Genomic DNA, 23,741 nt, shown 5'->3' with positions numbered 1-23,741 from the left:
TTGTTTATTCTGGGCGCCGGAGGCGATCGGAAGATCGCCTCCGGAGCGCCCTCTAGTGGGCTTTCATGCAGCCAACTTTCAGTTGGCTGCATGAAATAGTTTTTTTTTTATTTAAAAAAAACCCTCCCGCAGCCACCCTGGCGATTTAATCAGAACGCCAGGGTGGTTAATAAACAGTCTTTCTTGTAGAAGCAATGGGTCTGATCCAATTCACTTTTTCTCCTAGGAGATATTTCATTACCATTAGAAATGGATAGTCTCAATATAGCTAATATTACATGTTCTTAGTTTTTATCTCTGTAAGGCCTGAGACACACTGTGAGCGCTTTTCAGACCATCAATGTTGTCTGAGCATTTGTTTTAAAAATGGTTCTATTGACTTGCATTAAAACCACAGTAAAATCGCTGTGATCATAATGCAAGGCAATGGGAGCATATTTTTTTTTTTTAAATGCTCAGACAGCTATGATGGTTAGAAAAGTGCTCAGAAAGCTTTCACAGTGTGTCTCAGGCCTTATAGCTCAGTAGCTCTGGATTAACGTCTGTGTCCTTTGAAAACCACATTACAATTTTAGTTTATGCAGCCATATAGTATCTCTGAAATTAAGGCAATGCCAACCCTCCCATACTGTTGAGATTCTGCACCAGTGAAGCCCTAACTTTTTAATGCTGTGCTAACAGTAAAATTGTTTAGACCTCTGAACTTCATTTGTGGGCAACTTGTGGACTTAGACAGTGCCCAATTCGCCTCCATGTAAAGTGCTTTTCTCCTGTAAGACTCAAAGCGCATAAGCATGGCTCAAACCAATAATTGGTTGATTGGTAAATACGCCCTACTGTTTTTGAGCTTCTAGTTCTAAATGCACGTGTGATGTTATTTAGAGAAGGAGTCCCCAATCCCCGGTCCGTGGCCCACTGCCGGTCCATGGGGCGTTTGCAGCTGGGCCGCGGGTCTGTCCTCGAGCCCGCCAACCCCCCCGCGCCTTCCGCACCCTGCGGCCGCTGCTGCTGTTACCTTAGCTGGCGGCCGCTTCCTTATATTCCCCTCTCCTGCGTATTTTGATTTTGATGAGGCAGAAGCAGGAAAGCGCCGATACAGGAAGCCGCTGTCCTGCTTCTGCCTCATCACTGCAGCCGGGAGACGCGCTGCTGTGAATCAAAATACGCAGGAGAGGGAAATATAGGAAGCGGCTACGAGCTAAGGTAACAGCAGCGGCGGGGGAATGTATACTGGGCGCAATACTAGCCATACTGGGCACTATACTAGCTATACTGGGGCACTACCTACCCATACTGGGCACTATACTAGCTATACTGGGCACTATACTAGCTATACTGGGCACTATACTAGCTATACTGGGCACTATACTAGCTATACTGGGCACTATACTAGCTATACTGGGCACTATACTAGCTATACTGGGCACTATACTAGCTATACTGGGACACTATACTAGCTATACTGGGACACTATACTACCTACCCATACTGGGGCACTACCTACCCATACTGGGCACTTTACTAGCTAAACTGGGCACTATACTAGCTATACTGGGGCACTATACTACCCATATACTACCCATACTGGGGCACTATACTAGCTATACTGGGGCAACTAGACTAGCCATACTGGGGCAACTAAACTCCCTATACCAGGGCAACTATGCTAGCTATGCCGCTGCACCCCAGCCCCTCCCCCCGTAACACACACACCACACACACCACACACACCACACACACACCCTCCCCCCGTAACACACACACACACACACACACACACACACACACACACACACACACACACACACACACACACACACCCCCTCCCCCCGTAACACACACACACACACACACACACACACACACAGACACAGACACACACACACAGACACACAGACACAGACACACACACACACACACACACACACAGACACACACACACACACACACACACACACACACACACACACACCCTCCTTCCCCTTAATGAAAGTGAATGGGAGCGATTTTTAAAAAGTGTTCAGGCGGTATTATAATTTTGTTGATTGTACATACATGAGAATTAATATAATCCATCTTAATAAATATGTTTTTCTATGTTTTCCTATGCTTCAATCTGTAGCACTTTCTCTTGTAGTGCAGATATTTTTAAATAGCAAGCTTAATAAAGTTTTAAATGGTTTTTACTTTATGTATAAATAATGACTTATTTCTTTCCTGCAGATGAGACCTGTTACACTGACATAAAGAAGATCTATGTGAAATCTGATGAAAAAAGGTACATTTATTTATTGGCTGTTTGTATGCCATTGATTTAGCGCATTAACCAAGGGACTTGTTGCCTGGTATCTGGATATAGGTACAGCCTTTGAATATTGGTAAATTACTTCTAAAGTACCTGGTCAGCAGTCCTGACTGTGGCCACTTCATGCCTTCTGGTCTGTCATTGCTATAGGCTGCAGTCTTCTCAGAGAGATTAAGGCTGTGTCTTCTTGAGCAGCAGCAGCTTCTCCCACACATCTTGTGCTCTGTTGTTTCTGGTCAACAATCAAAAATGCAAGACAGCTAACAAGTCCTGAAGCCAAGGACCCCATACTATTCTCCTTTTCATTAGATATAAGAAGCCTTTAAATGTTCGCTTGTTTTTTTTTTGTTTGTTTGTTTGTTTTTGAATATCTCTCTCTTGATCCTTCTGGCCTCTCTCCTTTTTGAATTATGCTCACAAAAATAAAGAAATATGAATATAATAAGAATTACTACCTATAATGTAAAAGGAGCAAATTCTGGTCTTTCTGAAGCAAAATTTAAAAAAACAAAACAAAAAACAGATACTTACCTAAGGAGAGGGAAGGCTCTGGGTCCTATAGAGCCTTCCCTTTCTCCTCACTGTCCCCGCAGGCTCCCCCGTTAGCAGTCTAAGACCGATCGGTCCTAGACTGCTCTCTACCGCTTTGGCTGGGCTTTGGATGTCTTCAGAAGCACTCGGGCTCCCGAAGACAGGTTGCTCCGCACTGCGCACATGCAAGTGTCCTCTCTCACCCACTCACGCATGCACAGTACAAAGCTGCCTGTCTTCGGGATACTCGGGCTTCCAAAGACTTCCGCATCACGGTGGCGTAGTGGTTAGCACTCGCGCTTGCAGCTCTGGGTCCCTGGTTCGAATCCCAGCCTGGTCAACATCTGCAAGGAGTTTGTATGTTCTCCCTGTGTCTGCATGGGTTTCATCTGGGCGCTCGAGTTTCCTCCCACATCCCAAAAACATACAGATAAGTTCATTGGCTTCCCCCTAAAAATTGGCCCTAGACTGATACATGCACTACACAATACGTACATAGACATATGACTATGGTAGGGATTAGATTGTGAGCCCCTCTGAGGGACAGTTAGTAACAAGGCTATACACTCTGTACATCGCTGTGTAATATGTCGCTATATAAATACTTAAATAAATATAAATAAAATAAGTCTCCCATGCCGGGAGATTTGAACAGAGAAGCCTGTGGTGGAACGAGGGCATCGTGAGGAGAACGGAAATGCTCTATAGAACCCAGGTAAGTATCTGTTTCTTGTATGTAAAATTGCTTCAGATTTACTTTAAAGAGTAACTGTCGGGTATAAAATCAAATATCAATTAATTATTTATTTTTATCTAGTAAACAAGTAATAAGGATGCTAACCAGGCAATCCACAAGTTTAAAAATCACTTTTTGTTTTTTTACTATAGAAGAATCACTAAAATCAAAATGTGGACAGTGCAATACAGTACATACAGTATGTTATGTAAGCAGAGCAAGTATTTATCTACTTATATATGTGTTGTTGTTTTTTCTGAGATAGTATGACTGACAGATCCACTTTAAAAGAAGTAGAATTGTACATGAATTTAGAAGAAATAAAATTGATACAGGTTTCATACAAGAAATTCACTCCAAAACTGGGAAAGGTATCTGTTTATTTGATAAGAGATTTAACAATTGGAGAAGTTCGAACGATTGGAAAAAATCAAGTTGTAGCAATAGTTAACTCCAAGTTATCATGTGTTTTACAAAAAATATAATGATGCAGAAGCATAGGAACTTCATTGGGAGAATTGGCAAACCTGTTACATTAGCCAACATTTATGCACCTAATAGAGGGCAAACACTTCAAATTAAAACATTTCTTGATAAAGTCAATAGAATGGCCAAGGACAGGATCATCATCGGTGATCTTAACCTGACTCTGGTTTACCAATCTTTTGTTTAAACAAAATAATCTGGTAGCCAAGCATAAAAATAACTTATCTGGTGCAGAGCTGGGGAACTTATTAAAGGCTAGATATCATTGCTGGATGAAAACTGCAAAAAGAATACCGTAAGCTAAAGAAAAAAGTTATATTCATGCGGTCAATATATCAGAAAGAATCTTAGTGGCCTAGACCCAAGACCCATATACATGGATTTCTAAAACATTGAGACCACCCCAAAATGAAATCTCCTGGTGGGCAAACATAGGAAAACATAATACTATTCTATTGGGACAAATTATCTTCATATCCATGCTCCATTTATAGCACTTTTAGACAATCTCTAACCTTTCTTACCGGAGTATGTTGTTTGCCTCAAGACATTTCAATGCATCAAGTAACCTCACCTCTCGCCCTAATGGTGATACACCGCTTAAAGAACAAGCGACACCCATGCTAACCTAGAAATAAAAAACACATATATAAGTAGATAAATACTTCTACTTACATAACAGATGTATTGTGCTATCCACGTAATGATCCCAGTGAATTTTATAAAGGAAAAGCAGAAAATCCTATTCTAGGCAGTGACCATCTTGCCTAGCAAATGCTGACATCATATCCTCCCTGACTCTTTCCCCCCCCCCTCCTTTCTCTTGCTCATTGTGTATTCATTAGCTGCCCTCCTCCCAGAGTCTTCAGACACTCCCACTGAGGTGTATACTAACAACTGCACTGACTTTTTTTTACTTACACATCCAATCACTGAGTCACCTCAGCCTTGCTTGTAAACACAAGTAATCAGAGGGTGTTTCTGATAAGCAGCTAGGCAGGGAAAATCAATGGAAGAGAAGGAATATATTATAGATAAAAATAACTCTCAGCATTCAACTGTTTGGCACTAGGGCCAGTGCTCCTAAAGTATGTGATAACTACAAACCATAAGAGCAGAAAAAGTTTTGCAAGTTTTGAATGCAGGATTAGCATCTTTATCACTTGATACACTCAGACCAGTTGCTGTTGAAATTTGATTTTTATGGTGACAATACCGCTTTAAACTTACAAATGCACTTGGATATTTCAAAGACAGCTAGCCAGCTTTCATATATCTCTAACCCTTCTAGGAAATGTATACAGACCGACTCCCTCCATCTAAACTACTATGTACAAACAACAAGCACACACACACAAGTATATCAAATATTGCTTGTATGCCTTACTAAAGGAGCTACGTTAACACTTTTATATCAAAATGGGAAAAAAAAACCTACATATGACTATCACACCGGAGAGCTTGGATACAATCTGCATTCTCGCCCATAAAACATTTTGGGCCTGTTTTGCCCAGAAAATAAACTATAAAATATTTGCTAGATGGTTTAGGTTTCCAGTCCTTCTAAACAAATTCAACCCAGAAATCCCAGATCTATGCTGGAGATGCAGAGAGAACAAAGGGACCAATATACATGTGGTGGGGGTGTAGACTAGCCCAATCTTTCTGGAACCTCGCATTTGAATTACAGTCCAAAGTTGTTGGCATCCCTAAACCACCCAACCCTCAAATAGCACTTCTTTCAAACATGCCAGTCTAAATATCCAAAGCAAAGAAATCCTTGTTAAGACACATTTTTGTAGCTTCCAGACAAGGTTTAGCCAGACACTGGAAATCCACAAATACCACAACTTCCAGAACTGGTTAAAGCCATAAAGCACTTAATGAGAATGGAAGAGTTAGTCCACTTATCACAAAATAGAATGGAAAAGTACCGTATGTTGTGACGTGGACCTGCTGGATTAACATAGAGGTTCCTTAGCTGATCAATTAACGTTAAATTTTAGTTAAACAAATCACTTCTTTTAAAAAATGAGTCCATTTAATTCTCAGAACCATTAGCTAGACCCAGCAACATCTCTGACTCTCATTTTAATCTACGGTAACTAAATGTTGATGAGCGCCTGTGGTCCAGGAACCTCTCCCCCACTCCTCCACTACTTTCCTACCTTTTCCCCCTCTCTTTGTTTATGACTATTTGTGCAATAAGTGGTTTCCACCAGATGGAAATAAGTCAAGTCGGTTATGCAGCTAACACATGTTATAATACAGTATCATTATTTTGGATATACACATAAAGGTTCAATATTTTTATTTTAATATATTCACTAGAATCGGAGCTGGATTTACCATAAGGCTCTGTAGGCACGTGCCTACAGGCTCCTAATGATGGAAAGGTGGCTAAATCCCCTCCCTGTCCCTCTCCCTTTTCCTCCCTTCTTCTCTATGCAGAGTCCCAAGCAGAGCATAAATGAGAGGTTACTCACTCAGCTTTTGGCATTCCACTGATGAGATATCCCTTCAGTCGGGGGCACCACTAGCTACTTAATACTGAGGCTACCTCTGGCTACCTAACACCTGTAGCTGTTACGGGCAAGAAGTGACAGGTGGACCAGCCTTCAAACTTGTGGTGCAGTTTTGCGGGGGTTTGTAGGTTCATGGAGGGCAAAGTCGAGGTTGCCAGGACATCTATGCCTTTAGCAGTGATGCTAATCTTGGCAATCCAGCTGTTACAAAACTACAAATCCCATCATGCCTCTGCTTTCCCGAGTTATGCTTAGAGCTGTCAGAGTATTGCAATGCCTCACGGGACTTGTAGTTCCACCACAGCTGGACTGTCAAGGTTAGCCATCACTGGCCTTATAGCTTCCTGTGATGTATGCCATTTTGTGACTGAATAGTAGTATTCTCATTTGCACTGTGACAGGAAATTACATCCTGTCATATTTATCGGATGTCTGGCAATATTTATTCACTATTTGAATGTGAATAAAGCATCTACTTGAATCCTTCAGTGCTAGTCCTCTCCATTTTCTTTGCATTTTGTGTATTTTCTAAACAAAACAAAAAGAGGGTACCTATGAAGCTTGGTATTACTTAGCTGAGTTCAAAAGGGAAGGAAGGAAAAGGGAAAAAAAAGATACAGTATACAAAGCCTTTGATATTCCCTTCTAGAGATATACCCGTTTTTAACCCTATGGCAATGAGGCTTTGTCCTAAAATTTCTAACATGGATCTGTGACCTTTACAGTAATTCTGAGGCCTTTGTGCAATATTGCACATTTCACTCAACCTACATCAACATTTTTAATTTCATTTATTTTTATGACCAGATGATGTTTTTGGTCACGGCACTTCCTTATACAACTACGACTGGGCAAACGTGGTTTGGTGGTGGTTGGACTACATCTGGTATGGTATAAATGGTTGGCTCTTGAATGATCCCACTATAATTTGCGCAGTATAGCAGATGACCCACTGAACTCGAGTCTGTTGTGCATCCTTTAGCCCTTGGGTGGTAAATGTTTTAAAAGGCGCTCTTTTACAAACATTGTTTGCCTCTGAAGAGTTGTCCCTGTGAGCGATGCAACGCATGTCAGGGGGTTTTATCAGTGATTGGATGCACCACATTATATGTTTTGATAGATAAATTGTTTAGTAGAATTTTATTGATGTAACATACAAACTGTATTTCTTTTAAATACTGTTTGTTGCTATATAAAACCTATTCGTATTGCATGTGCAGCTTTTTGCTTGTTTATAGTAAAGGTTGGACATAACTACTGCACTTCAGTATTTAGAATATCTATATAAATACCTTATTTAGCATTTTCACCCAGTGATTATGTGCTAGCCATTGGACTCTATCTTCTGCCTGAAGCACCAGGCACTCCTCAGGGGCCTGTCAGTTTGGGATATGCACCTCTCCCATCTGCAGTATGGTAGGGTGAGTGTCCATGATGGCTACAGCTTTTTGCTATTAGCCACTTCGGAGTGTTTCGTTCACATGGGGTGCATAGTCCTGCCTTCAGAAGGGAGGGTGGTCAGGAGTGATGGCTATCACGAGATCGACATGAGAAATTAAAAGGTTTTCGTTTAACCTGTTCTATATTTAAGTATGATCAGTTTGGACCACTTCTTTTAAGTGACTTGATTTCCCTGCAGTACTGGCCACTTTATATCAAATCATTTTTTATTTTTTCCAGTTTTTTGGTCACATCAGAGGGATGCTGGGTATTCCTACCAGATGGCCTTCAGCTTAGTTTTCCACCAGGAGCTGTGTCTTCCCCATTGAAAATTGTTTTCCAGATATTCCCACCAGACTTGCAGCACGTAAGACTTGGACATCATGATGTGCTACTCAGTAGCACCCTGGAGTTACAGCCTCATGGTGTTCAGTTCCATCAGGTAAGCCAGCAGGTGGGGCTCTGGACTGCACTGTGGACTAGACTGTGATCTGTAGGAGGGCAGTAGAATGATTTGTTCTTATCCTGGAGAATTGGAACTAAGATCTTAGAACAGTCGACACTATTTTTCCAGTTCAAGCGATCACTTTGGTGAAGCTGCCTTTTTTATTGTTTAACAGAATGTAGACATCTCTATCCCCTTTACATACCTGAAGAGTAGCCGAAAACGTGAAGTGGTTATTAGGACATTCAGTGACTTCTCCGAAACATGGACAGACTTGAGCACTTTAACAAAGGATAAGTCAATGCGTGAGGTAAGACCGCAGTCTGCCTCCATTTCTCAATATTGTTTTCTTCTGTACTTTAACTGTATATCTTCTTTCTTGCTTGACGAACACTGCCCTGCCATCTGCACTGGCCACTCCCTCACTGAAAACTGACCAGAAGCTCCAGGATCAGTATATTGTTTCATTCTTCTGGGAATCCTCTGCAGGAACTCCCCCAACAACATATGTTGTTGCCGATTCACTTTAATTCATAGAAACAACCATTTTTTAATAGTCATCAAAGGTCCTAGCAAATGGCTGAGTAGGAAGTTTTTGTGGGAAATTAAATTATTCAGATGGTTAATACTTTCACAACCAATGTTCATACCCATGCACACACACCTATATTTTTTATATTTAGCCCTTTGTGGGAAGTATGTAAGGGGCTGTAAATTACCTGGTTTACTTATTAGCTGGTGGAGGTGTTATTATGTCCCTCTTGTTAAGAAGGTGACCAGATGACACGATAAACCACCCCATACTACTAACATCACACAGAGGCACACAGAGAAAGGCCAGAGCTCCTTGTTTATAACATTGACTCTAGGTTTCTTTGCAAGGGATAATTTGGCTTTCCACGTTAAAGTTAAAAGTCATCTGAGCTGTTATTTTGTTTCATCTTCCTGGTCATCTAACCTACATTGTTGTTAAAGTGAATGTTAAAGCGGTTTAACACCCAGCATTACAACTTTGCTTTAAAAGATTGCTTACAGCTTACAAACTATTATGCCAGATTTTTTTAAAGCAGAAATTCACTGAATGGGTTAAACATGACATTTTAGTGTTGGATTCAACTAGGAATCCGCATCCGTTCTTATCTTTTAGTTACAAATGTATCTTTATTTGGAATACAAATAGACCTTTGAAAAGCCTGCCGGGGAAGCCCTCTTTGTTCTCTCAAAGCAGTGTTTGTTTGTTACATTGTAGATAGATACATTTGTAACTAAACAAGCAAGCACGGAGGAGGATTTCTAGCTAAATGCAGCACTAAAATGTCATGTTTAATCCATTCACTGAATTTCTGCTAAAAAAAAAATCTGGCATAATAGTTTATAAGCTGTAAGCAATCTTTTAAAGCAAAGTTGAAATGCTGGGTGTTAGACCACTTTAAGAAGGTTAGAAAAAAACCCAAAAAAACAGATACTCATCTATGGAGAAGGAAGACTCTGAGTCCTATAGAACCTTCCCGCTCCTCTCCTGGTTCCAGTGTTCCAGTGTTGTCACTGCAGTATCCAACCAATCAGCCGAATACTGCTCTCTGCCACAGCTGCAGGCTTCAGAAGTTTTCGGGAGCACTCCCAAGTACTCCCAAAGACGGACATCTCTGTACTGCGGATGCGCAAGTGTGCTCGATCTCGCGCTCATGCATGCGCAGTAGAGAGCTGCCATCTTCGGGAGCACTTGGGCTCTAAAGACTTCCGAAGCCTCCTGGGGCGAGGGATTCAATCCGGGGTGACATCACTGGAATGCAGGGACCGTGAGAGGAGCGGGAATGCTCTGTAGGACCCAGAGCCTTCCCTCTCCATAGGTGAGTATCAGGTTTTGTTTTGTTTTGTTTTTTTTCAAGCTTAACATTAGCTTTAAAAGGGTTAATATAGCTGGGGTAGGCGTAATATATACAGTAGCAAGAAAACGTAGGTGAACCCTTTGGAATTATATTGATTTCTGTACAAATTGGTCATATAATGTGATCTGCTCTTCATCTAATGCTGGAAATACACTGGTCGATTCTGCGCCCGATCATTTTGCCTGCTCGATTCTCTTATCTTCCGCTTGTTTTTCTTATCTTTTTTTTCAATTCGATCATTTTGCCGCTCGATTCATCATTGAAGTGAACGGTGATCGGACACGTCGGAAATTATCTATTGAGCCATCTTATCAGTTCTGAATCGAGCCGTGTGTTCCCTGCATAAGTAACTACAATAGACAATCACAGTCTGTTTAAACTAATACCAAGCAATTCAATGTTTTCCATGTTTTATTAAACACACCGTGTAAACATTCACAGTGTAGGTGGAAAAAGTATGTGAACCCCTAGACTAATGACATCTCCATCAGCTAATTGGAGTGAGGTGTCAGCCAGTTGGAGTCCAATCAATGAGATGATACTGGAGGTGTTGGTTACAGCAATCCTGCCCAATAAAAAACACACACCAGTTTTGGGTTTTCCTTTCCCAAGAAGCATTACCTGATGTGAATAATGCCTCGCACAGAAGAGCTCTCAGAAGACCTACAATTAAGAATTGTTGACTTGCATAAAGCCTGAAAGGGTTATAGAAGTATCTCCAAAAGCCTTGCAGTTCATCAGTCCACGGTAAGACAAATTGTCTGTAAATGGAGAAAGTTCAGCACTGCTGCTACTCTCCCTAGGAGTGGCAGTCCTGTAAAGATGACTGCAAGAGGAAAGCGCAGAATGCTCAAGTCTAAAGACTTACAAAAGTCTCTGGCATATGCTAACATCCATGTTAGCGAATCTACGATACGTAAAACACCTAAAGAAGAATGGAGTTCATAGTAGGATATCTCAGAGGAAGACACTGCTGTCCAAAAAAAAAAACAGTGCTGCACGTTTTTAAAGTTTGCAAAAGAGCACCTGGATGTTCCACAGCAGTACTGGTAAAATATTCTGTGGACACATTAAACCAAAGTTGAGTTGTTTGGAAGAAACGCACAACACTATATGTGGAGAAAAAGAGGCATAGCACGCCAACATCAAAACCTCATCCCAACTGCGTCAGGGCCTGGACGGATTGCTTCTATGGAAGGAAAAATGAATTCCAAAGTTTATCAAGGCATTTTGCAGGAGAACTTCAGGCCATCTCTCAATCAGCTGAAGCTTAGCAGAAGATGGGTGTTGCAACAGGACACAGACCCAAAGCGTAGAAGAAATAAACAGAATGGCTTAAACTGAAGAAAATACGCCTTCTGGAGTGGCCTAGTCAGAGTCCTGACCTCAACCCGATTGTGGCATGACCTCAAATCGATTTACATCAGACATATCAAGAATATTGCTGAACTGAAACAATTCTGTAGAGAGGAATGGTCAAGAATTACTCCTGACCATTGTGCACGTCTGATCTGCAACTACAGGAAACATTTGGTTGACGTTATTACTGCCAAAGGAGGTTCAACCAGTTATCAAATCCAAAGGTGACATACTTTTTTTGACCTGCACTGTGAATGTTTATATGGTGTTGTCACACGCCCCCTAGTGGCCAGACCGCACAATGCCTTCCAATCAGTTTCAGCACACAGACCATGCACTCTGTGGTCGCAATCGGTGCGCAGAAACCGCTGCAATTTTGGCAGCAGACAAACTAGAAAGGAGCTTGTGAGTTACAGTAATACAAATTACACACTATTTCAGGGTATAACTGCCACCACTCCTACAGAAGGGTAGGAAACCTTTACTACACTGACACTAATACCTGCAAATAAAACAGTTAAACACACTCTATTTTATCTAGCTATCAAGAGTAGTAGCGACTCTTCAGAAGTTAGGTTTCGGTTTGTGCGGCTAAATAGCAGGGGTAGCTGAACAAATCAATGACTTTTGAGTCGTTTATTATAAATGCAATATAAATAATTAATATGTACAGAAAATCATTAAAATCAACAATTATAGAGACAATAATAGCGCAGTATGAAAATAAAAAGGGAAGAAAATATGTATACTTAAGGTCAGGTCAAAATATGTCCTATCTGGGAAAAAAAACCCATGAAGTTTCTTTGTTTCCAGAGCAAAGTTCAAACAAAAATGTACGCTACTCGTCCTCAAAGCAGTAGCATGCTCCCATGAAGGTGGAATTCGGAGGACTAAGGGAGGAGCTCCTGGCAAGATCTCTTGAATGACCCACATTTTTTGGTGGGGTCTCAGGTTCAGCCCAGGGGCTGGACAGGGTGCGGGTAACCTCCTGGGCGGATTTCTTGTGCCCACCAAATATGACATTTTCCATATCTCAGCTTACGCTTCCCGCACACACAGTCAAATTCATCTTCCTCAGAATATGACAGTTCATATGACATCAAACTTTGTTGCTGTCGCATGTTTGAATACGAAATAGCGGAATACCTCGGGTTCTGGGTATGTCAGTGGCCTCAATTTAATATTAAAATATTCACCAGATCCAGACCAGCAGAATGAGATAACTTTCATACCTCTCATATGAACGATATTCCTTAAACAGGCTAAAAATCATAAACTCCATGTATGTCTAAGGCTGGCCACAGCTCCACTGTGTCTACAGCCCTGCTTTGTGAGAAGCTCGCTTTGCTGGGGCTCACCAAATGGTATCCTTTTCAAAGGGCATGTTCACACTTGGGTGTCACTGCCCATGAAGGAACGTCTTTTGATCAAGTTAATTTAAACAAACATACTTCATGAAAAGAGTTCCTCTAGCAGCTGTGAAGAAAACAGAGACCCCCAGGCTTGGCTGCCTTCTAAGCCCTAAACCTCAGATTCTGATCTGGCACGTCAACGGCAATCGGTGCAGCAAACCGATTGCGATTGTGTTCTCTTTTCTCACAGCTCTTCCATGACAGGTGTGTTCAATAAAATCATGGAAACATTTAATTATATTGTGTGGTATTAGTTTAAGCAGACACTGATTGTCTGTTGTTTTGACTTAGATGACGATCAGATCGCATTTTATGACCAATTTGTGGAGAAATCCATATAATTCCAATGGGTTCACATACTTTTTCTTGCAACTGTATTTTTTCGTTAAGTCCCACTTTTCATACAATGATTCCGTGTTCATTTCAATTAAGCTGGTTGCACTTGTTGATGTGCGGAAACACATCTGCATAATGCAGGCTATACTAGAAAAAAATGCACATTGTGTATAACTTGACTTGCGCTAAGATTGCAAAGCACATTACTTTGCTTGCATAAATACAGTGTGTTAATTGCCGCATGTTATCTGCACACACCACTTTTACTGTACTTTCATGCATCTACCCCCTTTATAATACATTTTCAGCAAATGACCTCAAAATGTTTGCCCTAATTAACTGAAGCTGAATATAACCCATGTTAACATTTTTGGGTACCAGTAGTACTTCTTATATAAGAAGAAGGTATTAAATGGATAAGGTGAGGAAAAGATTAGATGTAAACTTGTGTTTAAAGGGAACCCGAGGTGAGAGGGATATGGAGGCTGACATGTTTGTTTCCTTTTAAATAATGCACGTTGCCTGGCTGTCCTGATTATCCTCTGCTTCTAATATTTTAAGCCATAGACCCTGAACAAGCATGCAGATCAGAGGTCTATGACAAATCTCAAACGATTACCTGCATGCTTGTTTCTGGCGTGTGATTTAGATCCTTTTGACCTGAAAGATCAGCAGCACTGCCAGGCAACTGGTATTGTTTAAAAGGAAATAATGGCAGCCTCCATATTTTTCTCAGTTTGGGTTCCATTTAAGAATGTGACATTTAATGTGAGTACTGTAGTTTTTTTCTTCGTTATGTGAATTGATAGGATAAAATTAACTTTTTTTGTCTTGTTTGACAAGATGGAGGCCACTTGTAGCACCCGTCATTTCTCCTGGTTCCTGGTGGTGTCACGCTTAGTAGAAGACAGCTGTGAGGTTCCCAGAGAGGGGGAACTCCTCTTCTCCACTGTGGACCAGAATGTGCGGGTTGAATTTCCTGCTGGAGCAACAGACAGGACCCGAACAGTTCGTATGCAGGTCAGTTACATATACTGTCTTATACATTTTTTTTTTTACAAGTACCCAATAAGTCATAGCAAAAAAAGCACCACTAGAGTTTTGTGGGATTGAAAAGATCCTAAAACTTCCCCTAATGCCCTAAATGTCCAACAGAGAAGGGTACATTGTTACATACGTTTCGAAATTATACGATGATGGCGCCTTTCTGGGAAGAAATATTTACTGTGATTAATGATATTCTGTGTCTGCATTTAATAAGTTCTCCCAGAGTGACACTAATGGGTCTTCTGAATGGGGATTTTCCTCTGGGAAACATTCTCAATACATGGTACATATCCTGTGTTATTATGCTTGCAATGATATGCTACGCGTGTGGAAAGAGTGATAGACCACCATCTATAAATTACAGGTAAAAGTTGGTCATTATGGCCTTTCCCCTTTAATGCTTGACATATAGGAATCATAATTTTCCCCAAAGTTTTTGATAAGATCTGGTCGCCATGGTATAATAATATAGACACAAACGTAATTTGCCCTGAGTGAGGGTTTATAATTATGCCATGTGATGGGGCAGTACGAGACATATTATTCTGTACTCTCTCTGTCTAACCCACTAAGTGGGTGGCTTGGATACATATGCTGAGTTGCATCTGGATCAGTTGGATTTATTAGGTTTCCTTGATTTACATTTGAGCAGTTATAATCCATATGCACTTTGAGGGGTGTGAGGTGGCTGCATTGCGCAGATTCTACATGTGTGGGGTCACAATGCTCAAAACAGATAAAAATGATTTGTAAAAAAAAATTAAACATTAGTGTAATTATTGTGTGATACAGATGAACTAAATCAGCTTTCCAAACCACTATGTGAGAAAGGTGTAAGCAGAGGAGGAGGGATGATTTCTTAAAGGACAACTGTAACAAGAGGGATATGGAGGCTGCCATATGCATTTCCTTTTAAACAATACCAGTTGCCTGGCTATCCTGCTGATCCTAGGCCTCTAATACTTGTAGCCATAGACCCTAAACAAGTATATGCAAATCAGGGGTTTATGACATTATTGTCAGATCTGACAACATTAGCTGCATGCTTGTTTCTGGTGTTATTCAGACACTGCTGCAGCAAAATAGATCAGCAGGGCTGCCATGCAAATTGTATTGTTTAATAGGAAATATGGCAGCCTCCATATCCCTCTTACTTCAGTTGTCCTTTAATGGTAAGCACTATTCAAAGCATATATAAAGAACAGTACAGCACCAACTTGCCAACATGCTTGGAGGAGGTTCAAGGGCCCTGGTGCTGTTGCATCCTGTGCATCCCATATCTCTACGCCAATATAAATCCGTGTTCATAATAATATTTTCAACTATGGAGCTTTATGTAAAACAACAAGGAACTCCCATGATGCATATATATGCAAATGATTTCTTGATGTCCCTGAAAAGCCAGGAAGACATCCAGAGCCATTGGTGTATGATATGCCTGTGCCCTCCTTATTTTAAAGAGCCATACCAATCCAGCTTACAGACAGCTGTTTCAGGCTTCACTTGGTACGGATTGATATCACTCTATTGGTAGAACATGGGAAGAAGGAGTGTTACAGATAGTTATGTCATGGTTATCCAGAACCACTAGGGGTTTGTAAGGGACTAAAAAGAACATAAAAGCTACCAAAACGGCTATGGTAAATATACGTTTGACTTTATTTAATACTGTTATGTTTTATGTACTGTATCTTATTCTTTGCCAGTTGTTTTTCTTTTTTGCTTTAATAAGCTGCATTATGATGGTACAAATTATTTTATTTTGAATCTTTCAGGTTTTACCAATTGGTAGAACGTTGCTGAGGAAGATCACAGGTGATAATGAGTCATCCACTAGTCCACTATTATGTCTTTCACAGAGTTCAACAGACAACTTTTTACGTCCTGTCAACATCCAGCTGCCCCTTCCACCAGGTGTTACAGGTTAGGAACTAAACTGATTTCTTGCTTTCTGTTACACTGGGGAGGTAGTCTACAAAGGGCAGGCCAGGATTTGGCTGCAGTGGAAGGGCAAAGTATCTCTTTTTGCTCTATATTTTAGAACTACCCTCACTTGCTTTTATCTCACGTGATATTTAGGTAGGGACCAGAATTGCATTAGATGTGACATGTGGGTGTATGGCTAATATTGGAGAAACAGGATCAGGAGCAGCCAGGCAACTTGCATTGTTTAAAATAAAATAAACATGGCAGCCTCCATTCCCTCGTCCCCTGCATTTGCTTTTGGTTAGGAATTGTAGAAGTAGTATGCAGTCATCCAACTAAATTCACCTTTAATCCTTCATCAATGGGAAATACCATGAAAATGTAAACACTTTAATGGTGCAGTATATACTAAATCCTCTCAAACCATCATCAACACATAGGAGTGACCCAGTGACAGGGCGTCACTATAAAAAGTACAGCATCAACCTCCAGAGATACTAGTGGCAAGATAGCTCTAATACATAAATGCCAACTGGTCCTTTTTTTTTCCAAGCAAGGGTATGCAGTGGTTTTTTTTTTTGTTAAAAAAATAAAAAGTTCATGTTTGCAGGATCACTTATGTTCTTCAGTAATCTCTATTGTTCCATAAGCCTTTGTTAATCTACCTGTGTATTTTTTGGTTGCCAAATGAAACTGTGTACAATTGCATCAATAAAGTTTATTTCGATTAAATATAGTGGTAGAGGAAAAAACACAGAGACGTCCGGGAGCCCAATCTGGTGCAATATCGTTATAAGATCAGTATAAGTGAGACAGTACTTGAAAATATACTCACAAAAGTGGGTTGCGAAAGAGGCAACCACTCGTAATCGCAGGTGGGGAGAATACCGCCCCCACTCGGCCTTTGACTTTCCGGACGGTCGCTGCTCCGAAAATAGATATATATCAATCGGGTAGACTCTCGACTGAAATCACCCTTAGAATGTAAGGGACTACAGTAATTTTAGAAACAGGTAGGAGGCGCCCGGTCTGGATAAGTCCTTGCAATCGTTGTACTATATATAGATATGTATCTTATATAAATCTATAATAGTTCTAATTCAAAATAAGGACCATTATTAATTTGTCCTACCTTGACTGTCTTGGCGCCCGGATACTCTGACATTAGGCATCTCAGGCACTTACTGTATAGACCTGAGGAAGCGGCTGCGGGCCGCGAAACGCGTTGTCCAGTGCACAATAAAAATTGATCTATCTAAATTGAACCTCTACTCGTTTATGTCCCACCACACACCATCAAGGTAGGACAAATTAATGATGCTCCTTATTTTGAATTAGAACTATTATAGATTTATATAAGATACATATCTATATATAGTACAACGATTGCAAGGACTTATCCAGACCGGGCGCCTCCTACCTGTTTCTAAAATTTCGATTAAATAAGTTGATAAGAGTTTATAGTGTCTTTGCCAGTTTTTGCCAATTTTTTGTTTCTTTTATATCCATTGGAGCTTTTACTTACAGTATGTTCCTATAAAGGCATTCGTAAATTATTCACAGCGCATCACTTTTTACACATTTTGTTATGTTACAGCCTTATTCCAAAATGGATTAAATTCAATTTTTTACCTCCAGAATTCTATACACAACACCCCATAATGACAACATGAACACACGTTTACTTGAGGTTTTCGCAGACTTTCACAAACTTTTGCAAAATAAATAAAACGAGAAATTACATGTACATAAGTATTCACAGCCTTTGCTCAATACTTTTGTCGATGCAACAGCAAGAGGGTTGCTGAACTCCTACAAAAGGTATGACACCTGGTTTGCCGGTGCATAATCCCTCTGTGAGTTACCACTTCACAATGGAAAAATACTGTATTGAATGAAGGAGGCACTCAAATGGCGTATAAACTTGCGTTTATCAAATCAGTAGCAAAACACTCGATGCACCTTTGGCAGCAATTGCAGCCTCAAGTCTTTTTGAATATGATGCTACAAGCTTGGCACACCTATCCTTAGCCAGTTTCACCCATTCCTCTTTGTAGCACCTCTCAAGCGTCATCAGGTTGGATGGGAAGCGTCAATGCACAGCCATTTTAAGATCTCTCTTCAGATGTTTAATTGGATTTGAGTCCGGGCTGTGGCAGGGCTACTCAAGGACATTCACAGAGTTATCCTGAAGCCACTGATGATGCAGGCCTATGTGCTCATTTCGACCTTCAAAGCAGAAGAATTTTTTCTCCAACTTTGCAAAGATTTGTGCCTCGAGACAATCCTGTCTTGGAGGTCTACAGACAATTTCTTTAACTTCATGCTTAGTTTGTGCTCTGCCATGAACTGTCGACTGTGGGACCTTCTATAGACCGGTGTGTGCCTTTCCAAATCATGTCCAATCAACTGAATTTACCACAGGTGGACTCCCAATTAAGCCTCAGAAACATCTCAAGGATGATCAGGGGAAACGGGATGCACCTGAGCTCAATTTGAGCTTCATCTCAAAAGCTGTAAATACTTATGTACATAATGTACATGGTGCTTTGTCAAATTTTTTTTATTTTTAATACATTTGGAAAAATCTCAAGTAAACTTTTTCATGGTGTCGTTATGGGTTGTTGTGTGTAGAATTCTGAGGAAAGAAGGAATTTAATCCATAGAATAAGGCTGTAACACAACAAAATGTGGAAAATTGATGCGTTATGAATACTTTCCATATGCACTGTACAAGAACGATCAGGGGTTTTGTTTTATCTGTGCTTTTCAATGTAGCCCTCCTTTTTTTTTTCCACACAATCAAATGCCATAGTATAGCCGCTAAAGCTCATATATATACATTATGGTATTTTGTAATTTATGTGTACACAGAAGAAAATATAAACTGATTTTTTTTTTTTTAATCTACATAAAGATTGCAGTGCATGGAGATGTGGAATAGACCCTATATAAGTCTCTGAAAATCTCCCCTCCTGTGATTTCCCTCCTTGTAACTCTGTTGATGCATCTTTGCAGGTGATACTTTGGATCGATCCCGCCTGTTTTTATTGCATGGTGATTGTCGGGCACAAACCTGGACAGATGTTACTGGTCAGGTGGTGCTGCAGATTACTCATATTTATGCCCGATTCCAAGTGGATCACTTTTCATGGTGAGTCTGCATCATGTACTGTATATTTACCTTTTTGTTCTTAGGCATTCTTGTTTGGCTTTTTAAAAATCTGGGCTTTGAAAAAATAAAATTACCTGTAGGGCGAAAACCAAATTCTCACCAGCAGGGCATCTTCTGGTACCCGGTCCTTATCTACTTCTTACTTCTACAGATGGCTTTTCCCTGCTGTCACTCTGACACAGGATGCTAAGATGTATCCTAAGATACATACACACAGTAGATTTTTGATCACCAAAACAATTTTCATGTTTTCCTGAGTGACAATCTATCATGACTACAGGTGTTCCCTGATGTTCCCTGATGTTGGTGTCATCCTCTTTAGCAACATAATAGTCCTGCTTCTCCAACATAACAAAGAGATGAACCCTAAAGAGAGAATGTCATCTGCACAACTGTGTTTGAAACTTGTTCTCATTAAAGAAGAATCGGTAGCTCCTAGCTGCCCTTGTGTAAAGGGGGCTATTTGCATATTTCAAAATGGCACTGTAGCTGGTATTTGCTTGGCCTCCTGCAGATCTTCAAATGTCTTAATCCCCTGTCTGTTGAGAGGTCATAGATCATTGTTAAACAGACACTGAAGCGAAAAAAAAAATATGATGAATTGGTTGTGTAATATGAATAATTACTAGAAGATTAGCAGCAAAGAAAATATTCTCATACTTTTATTTTCAGGTATATAGTGTTTTTTCTAACATTGCATTATTCTATAATATGTGCAGATTACACAACACTCAGCATTCAAAATGATTCTTTCAGAGCAGTCTGTGAAGTAATGACATCTCCTCTGCCAGAGGAAAAGTAAATAGTCCAGGAACAGTTGAGATAATAAAAGTCAGATAACGGCCCTCTCCACGACTAATGCTGGGAATACACGGTTCGTTTTTGCCTTCGTTTAAACCTTCGATTCGTTCGGTAAACGAATCGAGTGTTGAAAACGTATGTGAAAATAGTCATAATCTCATTATAGTTTCGATTAATAGACCCCAAAAACGAACGACTAGTGATCGAACATGTTTGATATTATCTCTCTTTATCCATCTAATCGAGCCATTGGTAGGCTTGATGGCTGTTCAGATCGATTATATATTCGTTTATGCTAGTCCGTCCCTGTAAAAAGGGATTTTCGTTTCGTTTCTTTGCAGCCTTCGATCATTGGAAAAACGAAACCATCAGAATCGAAAAAAACCCGAAACCGTGGGTGGTGATATTAACCGTATGACCGATTATTTCGGGATCGAAAAGGACAAAAGGCACAATCGAAACGAAGGCAAAAACGAACCGTGTATTCCCAGCATAAGTTAGTTGGAGAGCTTAATGGCTTGTTTGCATAGAGATAACAACTGGAGTTTCTCAACTCTTCCTGTACTGGAAACAATTAGACTGATGTATTTGATCTTAATGTTTTATTTCTTAGCTGTACTACACATACAAATCATAATATCATAAATTTTTTTTCGCTTCAGTGTCTCTTTAAAGGAACACTATCAATAACCAAATGTTCTAAAACAGCAGCACGGTGGCGTAGTGGTTAGCTCTCTCGCCTTGCAGCGCTGGGTCCCTGGTTCGAATCCCAGCCAGGGCACTATCTGCAAAGAGTTTGTATGTTTTCTCCGTGTCTGTGTGGGTTTCCTCCGGGCACTCCGGTTTCCTCCCACATCCCAAAAACATACAGATAAGTTAATTGGCTTCCCCTAAAAATTGGCCCTAGACTACAGTACTTACACTACATAATATAGACATATGGCAATGGTAGGGATTAGATTGTGAGCTCCTTGGAGGGACAGTTAGTGACAAGACAATATATATACACTGTACAGCGCTGCGTAATATGTTGGCGCTATATAAATACTAAATAATAATAATAAAATGACAATGTACAAATAATGTCTAAGAAGCTCTGTTAACATTTTCCTACTTTTCATGTTAAATATCGGAGGCAAAAGTTTTAATGTGTTGTGTGTAGATTGTAGCTGCATTGGAATAATTCATTTGCAAATGTGAGTCTCTGCTTCAGTATTGCACAGCCAGTGCTGTTCTTTGCAAAGGGGACTACAGAGTTACATGAAAAGCCCAAGGTGTCAGGTTTCACACAAAATTATAAACAAGATACATTTCCTCTGCTCTCCGTGCAGACAGCTTATTCAGAGAGACACAAGCAGCCGCAGTTAAGCTAGTGAGACCTATCTCACTGACAGGGTTAACAGATGTAGGGAGAGGGATTTCCCCCCCCCCCCCCCCCCTCATGGTGCACTGGTTCATCACCCTGCTCAACTTGTCCTTTTGTGTTTGGGAGAAGCAATCCATAGGAAATTACTGATTCTAGTGGGGTCTATACTATGTTTCTCTATGTCCACCCATCATGACCTCTCTGTCTTAGCATGCCAAGCAACCACTTGTGCTGCCTGGTAATAATGTTTGAGGTTGGGTAAACCTAGTCTCAAAGGAGATCTTCTTGGTGCATGAACACGGCTGAATGGCATTTGAATTGGGCACCGCTATAGCTGCAGTGCTCTAGACCGTGGCCCGCACACTATTAATTAGGGAGCCAGAGATTGCCAGACCCTGAATTACTTCTGCCTTTGAGTTGCTATGACTTGGAGGGTTAATTGTATTTAATGCCGTCAGGAATTTTAGTGAGGACAGGGTCAACCGTCATTTGGCTCAACCTACATCCAACTCACCGGTGGCGGTACTAGTCCTACCTCTGACGTTAGTTGATACAGTACTGTATATTCTTCTTGACTCTAGGCTTTTTAGAAGCCCGTAAAAATTCCACCATTTTCTTCTGAAGGTATCTAAATGTCACCCAGGGAAAAGGTATTGGAAGGCATAATTCCATTAGACACCAGCACATTAGAAAAGGAAATAGATCTGCAGGATTTAAAAAAAATAAATAAATCTGATTTTAATATCCACTTTGCGACAGTAAGTTAGTACACACATTTTTTTTACATTAAAAAAAAACGAATTCATGTTTAAAATCCTATTGGGTTTTAATGGTTTTTCAGTTGTCTTTAAAGCAAAACTGACGTGACCTTATGAGATAAACACAGTTATATATGGTGCTAGCCCTACTAAGAAATGTTCTGCAGTTCCTTTCTGTTTTCCAGTACAGCAAAAGTAAAATAAAAAAAAACCTTATCTATTCAAAAGAGCTTGTTGAACAGCTTTTTGAATTCAGCTTGGTTTTCTGAGAAGTAAATAGCAGCAAAAAGCCTATTCTCTGTCAGGGAAAAACCAATAATAATATCTTACTGCAGGAAAATCAAAGGGTCATTACTTCTGCTTCTTTTTAGCTTAAAGTACCCCTGAACTGAGAGGGGATTTGATTAATAAAGGTGCTGTTTTGTGAATGGTGCTGCAATGTATGTCACAGCACCATTCTCTTAGTTCTGTGTCCCCAGGGTCCCCGTTCTAGGTAGTCAAAATCATCGACTAACTGGAACATTGAATATCGATGAGGAGGATATGGCAGTTATCACGATTCCTAGTGGTGCTTTTTTTTTTTTTTTTTACACGGGTCTGAAACTTCTAGTACAGGAGTACTTTAATAAGGCAGAAAGTGGATTCTAAACAGTAGCTGTGACAGTATTATGCAATCCACAAGTGTAAGCTCGTTTCTATGTTACTAATGCTTTTATTTTTCATTGGTAGTACACATAAAATTAGTTATCTCAAAAGTTTTTCACTTCAAGTTCACTTTAACCACCTTATGCCATACATTAAAGGGTTAAAATGCACTTGCACACAGACCTCTTTGCACTTATGGTGCACAAATAGGATGTTTATAAACTTCCATTGCATTGCATGAAGTGGTTAAAGGGAACCTGAAGTAAGAGCCTGTTAGTCCTGCTGATCTTTCTGGCTTTAGTAGTGGCTGAATCACACACCTGAAACAAGCATGCAGCTAATACAGTCAGACTCCGAATCATCTGATCTGCATGCTTGTTCAGGGCCTATGGATAAAGTGTTATGCTAGGTGCACACCATACAGTTTTCTGGCAGATTTACCTGCCGGATCGATTTTTTCCAACATGGCCGAATTTCGATTGATTTTTCAATTTCCAGTTTTTTTTAATCGTTTTTTCCTAACTATTTTCTGATTGATTTTCATTCAGTTCTGTGAAAA

At 40.3% G+C, this 23,741-nt stretch overlaps 1 protein-coding gene across 1 annotated transcript in view; it reads left to right on the top strand.

Annotated features, from left to right (window-relative positions):
• Window positions 1-23,741, top strand: part of PIDD1 (p53-induced death domain protein 1) — a 59,046-nt gene that overhangs the window by 18,371 nt on the left and 16,934 nt on the right. The window contains exons 5-10 of the mRNA XM_068260270.1: window positions 2,224-2,278; window positions 8,264-8,465; window positions 8,644-8,778; window positions 14,308-14,484; window positions 16,287-16,434; window positions 19,456-19,591. Of these exons, the coding sequence (XP_068116371.1) occupies window positions 2,224-2,278; window positions 8,264-8,465; window positions 8,644-8,778; window positions 14,308-14,484; window positions 16,287-16,434; window positions 19,456-19,591 (853 nt within the window). The remainder of the gene's footprint in view (window positions 1-2,223; window positions 2,279-8,263; window positions 8,466-8,643; window positions 8,779-14,307; window positions 14,485-16,286; window positions 16,435-19,455; window positions 19,592-23,741) is intronic.

Source organism: Hyperolius riggenbachi, chromosome 11, assembly GCF_040937935.1.
Source record: "Hyperolius riggenbachi isolate aHypRig1 chromosome 11, aHypRig1.pri, whole genome shotgun sequence".
Taxonomy (NCBI): Eukaryota; Metazoa; Chordata; class Amphibia; order Anura; family Hyperoliidae; genus Hyperolius; species Hyperolius riggenbachi.
Note: the sequence above shows the minus strand (reverse complement) of the source record. Positions and strands in the feature narration are given on the sequence as shown.